The 8,441-nt window shown below is 37.2% G+C and overlaps 1 protein-coding gene across 1 annotated transcript in view; it reads right to left on the reverse strand.

The window, feature by feature from the left end:
* Positions 1–5,710: 5,710 nt before the first annotated feature.
* Positions 5,711–8,441, reverse strand: part of LOC107665118 (zinc finger protein 180-like) — a 9,052-nt gene continuing 6,321 nt past the window's right edge. The window contains exon 4 of the mRNA XM_016455876.1: positions 5,711–7,848. Coding sequence (XP_016311362.1) covers positions 7,409–7,848 — 440 coding nt within the window. The 3' untranslated portion in view covers positions 5,711–7,408. The remainder of the gene's footprint in view (positions 7,849–8,441) is intronic.

The raw sequence follows: 8,441 nt of genomic DNA on the forward strand, positions 1-8,441 counted from the left end.
TTTTTTTTTTCCTGTTCATTTTTTTTTTTTTTTGCGGCCGTCAACGCGCCGTAAGCGGAACCCACATCAAACCCCTGCCGGACACGCCACGTCCACCTCGGCCCCAGCGTCCTGCAGCCTCCCTGTCGGCTGTCGCACACACTCCTTCTCTTTCGCTCTCTCCTCCCTCTCATTGACTAATTCCGCTTCGTTTTCACTCCCGTTGTCGCTTTCCTCCGGGTTTCAGCCGTTGCACTTCCGTCCTAAAAATGTAAATGCGCGCGCAGCGGTACCGTTCACTGAGCTGATACTTTGTTTACTTCCTACAAATGCTCGTTTTCGTGCGTGTTATTCGAAGACGAGGCCGCGATGAATACAATAAACATCTGCACAGGCTTAGAAAATGTGTTTTGTGCAACCAGATGTGTCGTTCCTTCTCTGGCTAATTTAATGCTATCATCATCATCATCATACATCATCTGAAGGAAAAGACACATCAGCGGTTACTCATAACAAAAGCTCAGGACTAGAGAGGAGAATCACATGCTCTGGCACTCCACAGTTGTTATGGAGTGGATGGATAGTGCATGATTGTCATTAATCAATGATATGTAAATGATGAGACCTGCATTCCATTGCACAGGACAAAGGGGTTGTAAAAAACCAAACGAGTGTCAGTTCCTATTATGCATAATAGTACAGATGTGAAATATAACCATTGATGCACTCTAAAAAATGCTGGGTAAAATAGGGACAAACCCAGCAATTGGGTTGTTTTGACCCAGCGATTGGGTTACTACCCAGAAGGTTGGGTTAAACATTTAAACCAACCGCTGGGTCAAAACAGCCCAATTGCTGGGTTTGTCCCTATTTTACCCAGCACTGGGTTGTATTTAACCCAGCATTTTTTAGAGTGTAAGAGAAAAATGTGAAACGGATTTAAATAAAAATGCTTAAGGACTACTGATATATGAAAAAATGCATAATGTAATGAATTTCAAATAAAAATAATCTACACAAACTAAATTATTATTTATTTCACTTTATTGTATTTTTATATTATTTGTTATTCGTTTAGCCCATTGGAACCAGATGTGATTGTTTTCAAAAGTGGAGTTCTAGAATGGAGTTATGAAGTTTAAAGATAATAATAATAATAAATGGAAAATATTATTTAATTCTGCAAATGTAAATGCTACATTACCTTTATGCATAAAATTCCTTTAATATGAATCCTATGCAGAAAATAGAATATTTTTGTGCAATTTTTATGCTGCACAAAATATTGCATTATTAAGAGCAAGCAGTGAAATTGAATCAAATAAAAAACATATAAGAGGCGTTGGTCTGCATTTTTTTCAATGACAAAAAAAAATCTTGCTCTCAAAATGAATAACAGGCAGTCTGGGTTACACTGTCTAGATATAATAGTGTATAATGAGAATCAGAATCATTCATTCCACAGAATGATTTCTACACAATAACCAATGTCTTTCTCATTTAAAAGATGTGTAATACATAAAAGAAAGCAAATGCACTCCTCTTTTTGGCCCAGGTGCACTTGCACACAAGACATTAATTATATATAGTGAATGAAATATGAATTATAAAATGAATTATTCATGTTTATAATTGAATAATTGTGAATAATTCATATAATTGTACTGCATTATATATTAAAAATATATGATAGTGTTTTACTCCATAATCAAACCCCTGAGGACGAGATGGTAAAATTGATCCTCTGTTTAGATGCAGATAAATGAAATGTAGTTAGAAATGGTTAATCTTCCTTCCAATGATGTATTTGTCTCCATTACACTTTTAGACACATCTTACAGATGACACAACTGTGGGTAATGTGCCAACAGGGCCACAAGGAAACCAACTGAAAAGTTTAAGAGGCAGTACGACATAACATGAGAGATAATCAATCACCATTAAATGGGAAGAGATTTCAGAAGCTTATTTTACAGTGCCCATAAAATTTTCACCGTTTGGTCGTTTTCATGTTTTATTGTTTACAACATTGAGCCAGAGGGGATTTAAATTGGCTTTTGACAAAGAAAAAGTTCAAGTTATTAGGAAAGGTTGATCCAAAAATTGAAAATTTGCTGAAAATGTACTCACCCTCAGGCCATCCAAGTTGTAGATGAGTTTGTTTCATTAGCTGAACAGATTTGGAGAAATGTATCATTGATCCTCTGCGTTGAATGGGTGCCGTCAGAATGAGAGTCCAAACAGCTGATAAAAACATCACAATAATACACTAGTAATCCATACCTCTCCTGTCCATCAATTAACATATTTTGAAACAAAAAGCTGCGTTTGTAAGAAACAAATCCATCAAGACATTTTTAACTTCACTTTGCTAAAATGTGGGAGGACAACAGGGGATGGACTTTTTCACTGAATGGATTATGGACTTGTATTCTGGCCAAAAGCAAAGGTTTAAAGTTAAAGGGTTCCTCCGCCCCAAAATGAAAATGTTGTCATTAATCACTTACCCCCATGTCGTTCCAAACCCGTAAAAGCTTCCATGATAAGTCATGGTCCAGAAAAGTATGAAAGACATCGTCAAAATAGTCCATCTGCCATCAGTGGTTCAATCTGAATTTTATGAAGCGAGAATACTTTTTTGTACGAAGAAAACAAAAATAACGACTTTATTCAACAATTTTTCCCCTCCGCGTCCATTTAGGAGAGTATCCACTGAACGCAAACTGCGTATGCTGTTCTGTGTCAGCCGCACCACACGGATACGCTGTTTTCGTTCAAATCACACAGACACAGACAAGTAGAACAGTATACGCAGTTTACGTTCAGTGGATACTCTCCAAAATGGTGCTACGGTGACGAGGAGGAGACAAATTGTTGAATAAAGTCGTTATTTTTGTTTTCTTCGTACAAAAAGTATTCTCGCTTCATAAAATTCAGATTGAACCCCTGATGGCAGATGGACTATTTTGACGATGTCTTTCATACTTTTCTGGGTCTTGACAGTGTAATTTACTAGGCAGTCAATGGGACAGTCACAAGCCTCCCGGTTTTCATCCAAAATATCTTGTGTTCCGAAGACGAACGAAGCTTTTACGGGTTTGGAACGACGTGGGGGTAAGTGATTAATGACAATTTTCATTTTGGGGTGGAGGAACCCTTTAAAATGACTCAATCATGGATTTGTTACTTACAGACAAGGAACTTTTTGTTTCACAAGATGTTAATTGATGGACTGGAGTGGCGTGGATTATTGTGATACTTTTATCAGCTGTTTGGACTCTCATTCTGACGGCACCCATTCACTCCAGAGGATCCACTGGTGAACAAGTGATGTATGCTTACTTTTTACAAATCTGTTCTGATGAAGAAACTCATCTTCATCTTGGATGGCCTGAGGTTGAGAATTTAAATTTTTGGGTTAGTTACTTCTTTAAAAACAAAATAGGCGCACATACACTGTATATTCATCCTGTAAGTTATTTCATTTGCTGTGAAGGTGCATCTCCACAACTGATACAAATCAAACGGCAAGTGTCACACAGCTGTTACTGCTTAGAACGTCACAATAGCATCAAACAGGAAGGCTTTTTCAAGTTGCATCTAGCTGGAGGACTTTACTGTAGAATTTATTAGAAAGCCAAAAACAAAAAAACCTAGGGCCATTTGATTGGTTGCCTTTTGCACATATATGCATCAATGTTTAGGAAAAACATTAATTTCTAGAGATCCCAGCTACATAGAGTTCAGAAACTCAGCTGAGAGATAAACACCCCACTCTACTGTTGCACAGGTAGAAATGAAGGAAGCAGATTTTATGGATGATACAATTCAAGACTTAGAATGAAAAATGACAAAGCATGTAATTGATGCAATATTCCACCTTTTTAATGTATTGCCATAATTCAAATGTACAACTACTTCCAGTCACATTAAAAGACATTTCAGTGATACGTAAAAATCTTTTTGGAAAAAAAAAAAGTAGAAATTCAACGCTGGTTACAACAACAGGCATTCCTAAAAGATGAAAAAAATGCAAACAAACACAACTTCCCAATAATAATGACTTTCGATGTTGCACAAAATTTGGTCAACTCTCGAAAGGAAAAGATTTAGTATTGATGTTCTGTATATGTGGTTCATAATTACCTGGATTATAATGTGCTTTTACTGTAAAATAACAATATTGATTAAATAGAAAGTTTTCATTAATAACCCTATCACTTTTTTTTCTCCCAATTTAGAGATGATTATTTCAACAAAACATATTACTGAATGTAAACCAAATTTAACATTTGTCTACTTTCGCCATAAATATGCTAAAACAATGTGAATGAGTCCTGAGGTAATGAACTGAGCAAGGCTTTCAGACTACCAACAAAACTGAGGTATGGATGTGTGGAGTAACAGGAAAAAGAAAATGGTACAAAAGTAATGCTTGGCATTTATTGGTCAAATGCATAACTCTATAATCCATTTAGAGCTACTATACCATAAAACTGAAAACTACTAGCCATGATCCATGGAAAACAGTTGATCCAACTGGTCTGTTACAACAAGTGTTCTTTTCAATACATGACAATACAGATTCTTAAAAAGTAACAAAACCACTAAATGGAGTCATCATGCATAACATAAACAAAACACTAAAATGCTCAAGTAGTTAATTAGAACAATGCAGTTCTCTGGGCGAATGCTGGACTGCATCACAAAGCTCATGTTTCAGACTGTTTGGCAGAAAGATGCTGTTTATTTTGCTTCATAAAAAAGGTTACAAAAAAGTAAAAATAAATAAAATAACAGGTGTAGGGTATTAATAACGGTCAATTGAGTTATGATGCACTTCAAGGAAAGTCAGTGACTGCAGACGCACACACGTAAACAAACACACCCCACAAAGTTGCAATGTCGTTTTTACAAGAGACTGCATCACACATTCGCCAGTACTAACTGAATAAATATCTGTGGACCAGAGCGATTTTACATGCCAAGATTCTTTAATTCATGGTCATAAATAGATGGGCGTATATGGGGCCGTTTCATGGCATTAAGTCAAATGCAAAATTCAAGTCCTTCAATATTCATTTAAATTGCTTATTGTAACCCAGAACAAATGGAAATATACCATAATATTGTCACTCTTACTAATATCATAGTCTTTATACAATAGTCTTTTGGATCCATCAGCTGTAATTAGCCTAAAGAGACAGTTCACCCAAAAATAAATATTCTGTCATTATTGATTCACCCTCATGTTGTTCCAAACATGTATGAATTTTTTCTTCTGTTAAGCACAAAAGGTCATATTTTGAACAATGTTGTTAACTGCCGATATCTATTATTCTCTCCACACTATGGAGGTCAATAACTACCAGCAACCAACATTTATCAAAAGATCAAAGCAAATTATTACAATTTTATTTTTGGATGAACTATTCCTTTAAAGGGATTGTGCAGTCAAAAATGAAAACTCTGTCTTCATTTACTCACCTTCAAACCTGCATGACTAAACCTGTAAGATAATTTGAGAAATGTCTCAGGGTTTTCATTTTTGGGTGAACTAACTCTTCCTGGTATCCCTCCCAGCAGTCTGAATTGATGAAACATACTGAATTATTTTAACATTGAAGTCAGATTTGACTAGCAGTAACATAATTAAAGAGAACTGGTACAATATCTAGAGCTGACTGTTCAGGTGAAAGAACTAAGCACAAGAAAGAAAGAGTTCTGGTCATTTTTTTTAACAAAGGCAGGGTGCTAAACAATTAATTAACCTCACAATCATCACCAACACCTATAAGATCAGCTTATTGAATGGTTAAATCTAGGCACTAAACAGATAAAGTACTTCATTATAGTCTACTAATGAAGTTACAATACTCAATACATCTGAAAGAAGCTTAGGGTTCATAATGTAAAATGTAATGGCCCATATTGTTAAAAAAAAAGCAATACAATCCTATAAGAGTATGTATGGTCGAAAAAGTTTTCCCTTCGTTGTAATCTTTGGGTCGCAAGTTCTTGGTACCTTCCTACAGGGACATTAAGTAGCGTAAAATAAAATAAGCCACATTTTTAAATGCACAATCAAATAAGCAGGCCAACTGGCCGGTCCCGTTCCATTTGTAAACGTTTTTGTTTTTTTTTTGAGCAGGACCTTAACTCCTGATATTGCAGAAGTCCCGAAAGATATGGTCCCATCGATGAGGTATTGATCAGTAACACCTTGTACTTTTTTTTCCCCCCATCATGCTTATTACTGACAGAGATATTGTAAAAAGTCAGGGTCGAGAGTGGGAATGTGCGTAACAGGTGGGACCTATATCCCTTCGATACAGGGCGTAAATTGTAAGTGCAGGATCCGTCTGCCTCTCTGGAAATGGTAGATAACGGCTTCCCTAAGGAAGACTACGTATTCAGATACATGCCACCGATGCTGGGAAAACCAAATTTCACAACCGGCAACTGAGCATTTCTCCAAGTTCAAGATGTTGAGCCATGCGAACACTTCACGCAAACAGGAAGACGCTACTCTAGTTGAGGATACTAGGAAAGTCAGATCCTCTTTTAAAGTCAATGAAATGAGAATATGAAGAGTTAGGAGCTTCAAGTTTCTTTCCAATAACCATTTCAATGCAATTTTCTTGTCATCTCGTCCTCAGACTCCTTGCCTCTTGAAGATATCCTTGGTTGTGCACGTCATGCAATCGATGACAAGTGTGCAAGTTCAAGTCAAAAACTGTAAGCCATCCTCGACCCATGGCGAAAGGTTGAAGAAAACATCTAGAATCTGACATGTAAGTCAAGACTTTAATTATATAAAAATCCAGTATGACATCTGAACACGAGGTATTTCATGTTGAGTACTAAGTCGGTAAGGACGTATGAAAAACTGGTTGATTCGATCGCAGGAGACGCGTTACGCTATCTCTGGTTCGTTTGATCACGTTCCAAATGTTGTAAAAAGAAACAAGACCAGCATGCTGCATGGGCCTATTAACTAGCGAATTCCTTTTCCACGACATCTTCATGTAACGTGTTTAAAATATTTACAACGTTTTAGGATCTTTTAAAACTTGAATTATGAAAAAACACCCAATGGAAAAAGGAAATTCTTCTATCCTTATTGTGATGGTCTATGCAGCCCTACTTTGATATTTACACTGTGTACACAGCTTGTTGTTACTAGTATTTGCTTCTTCCAATAATCCCTAAAATTAGGGAAACGAAATGGAGGTAAAAACATCTTAAATTGTGTTGGATGTCTAATTACCTCAGTGTACCTTCAAACTAGCAAAAAAGGCTACATGTTTCTTGCATTTCCATTATCAGTACTTGAAATGAATTTGAAAGTCTGACTCACTTCGAGAAGCAACAAATCACTGGAAAACCTCTCCACCTATTCTCCTAAATTTCTTTCATCTACACTCTCTCATATCGTTTTGTCCGTGTGCGTCCGTAAGTGAGCCTGGAGCCTTGAAGACTGGGAGAAACTCTTTCCACATTGTGGGCATCGGTTGGGCGTCTCCTCGTGCGTTTGTCGATGGGCTCTGAGAAGATGCGCTCGGCTGAACTTCCTGCCGCACTCTTTGCAAGCATGGGATTTTCTCCCACCTTTGTGTTTCAAGGACTCAGTCCTGTCCGTCGTCTCGTCGCCATCTTCGTTGTCCTCTTCATCATTATCCTCCTCTTCCTTTTTCTTATTCATCTGGTCACTCATTGAGCCCTTACCGACTTGCGAATCAGCCGGATCTGTGGACACTTCCATACTGGGAACGGCATCCATTGACTCATCGTCATCCTCAAGAAGTTGGGAAGGAAGCGTCAGGAGTCTTTGCAACATTGACGGGGATCTGATTTGAGATTCGTCACCTGTATATACAAAGACAACGACTTGAAAAGTTGGTATGATTTCAAATTACAACCCTACTCAGTGCTGGGTAGAAACTGTACTTTGTTAATTACATAATGAAAACTGTTGTTAGTGACACAATCTAGGTTACTCATTTTAGATAATGTATTCTGACTAGTTTTTAGGTTACTTTTTTAAATCTAATTTGTTTAAATATGTATATACAGTATCTCACAGAAGTGAGTACACCCCTCACATTTTTGTCAATATTTTATTATATCTTTTCATGTGACAACACTGAAGAAATGACACTTTGCTACAATGTAAAGTAGTGAGTGTACAGCTTGTATAACAGTGTAAATTTGCTGTCCCCTCAAAATAACTCAACACACAGCCATTAATGTCTAAACCGCTGGCCACAAAAGTGAGTACACCCCTAAATGAAAATGTCCAAATTGGGCCCAAAGTGTCAATATTTTGTGTGGCCACCATTATTTTCCAGCACTGCCTTAACCCTCGTGGGCATGGAGTTCACCAGAGCTTCACACTTGAGGTTGCCACTGGAGTCCTCTTCCACTCCTCCATGACGACATCACGGAGCTGGTGGATGTTA

Source organism: Sinocyclocheilus anshuiensis, unplaced genomic scaffold (genome assembly GCF_001515605.1).
Source record: "Sinocyclocheilus anshuiensis isolate Anshui unplaced genomic scaffold, SAMN03320099.WGS_v1.1 scaffold379, whole genome shotgun sequence".
Taxonomy (NCBI): Eukaryota; Metazoa; Chordata; class Actinopteri; order Cypriniformes; family Cyprinidae; genus Sinocyclocheilus; species Sinocyclocheilus anshuiensis.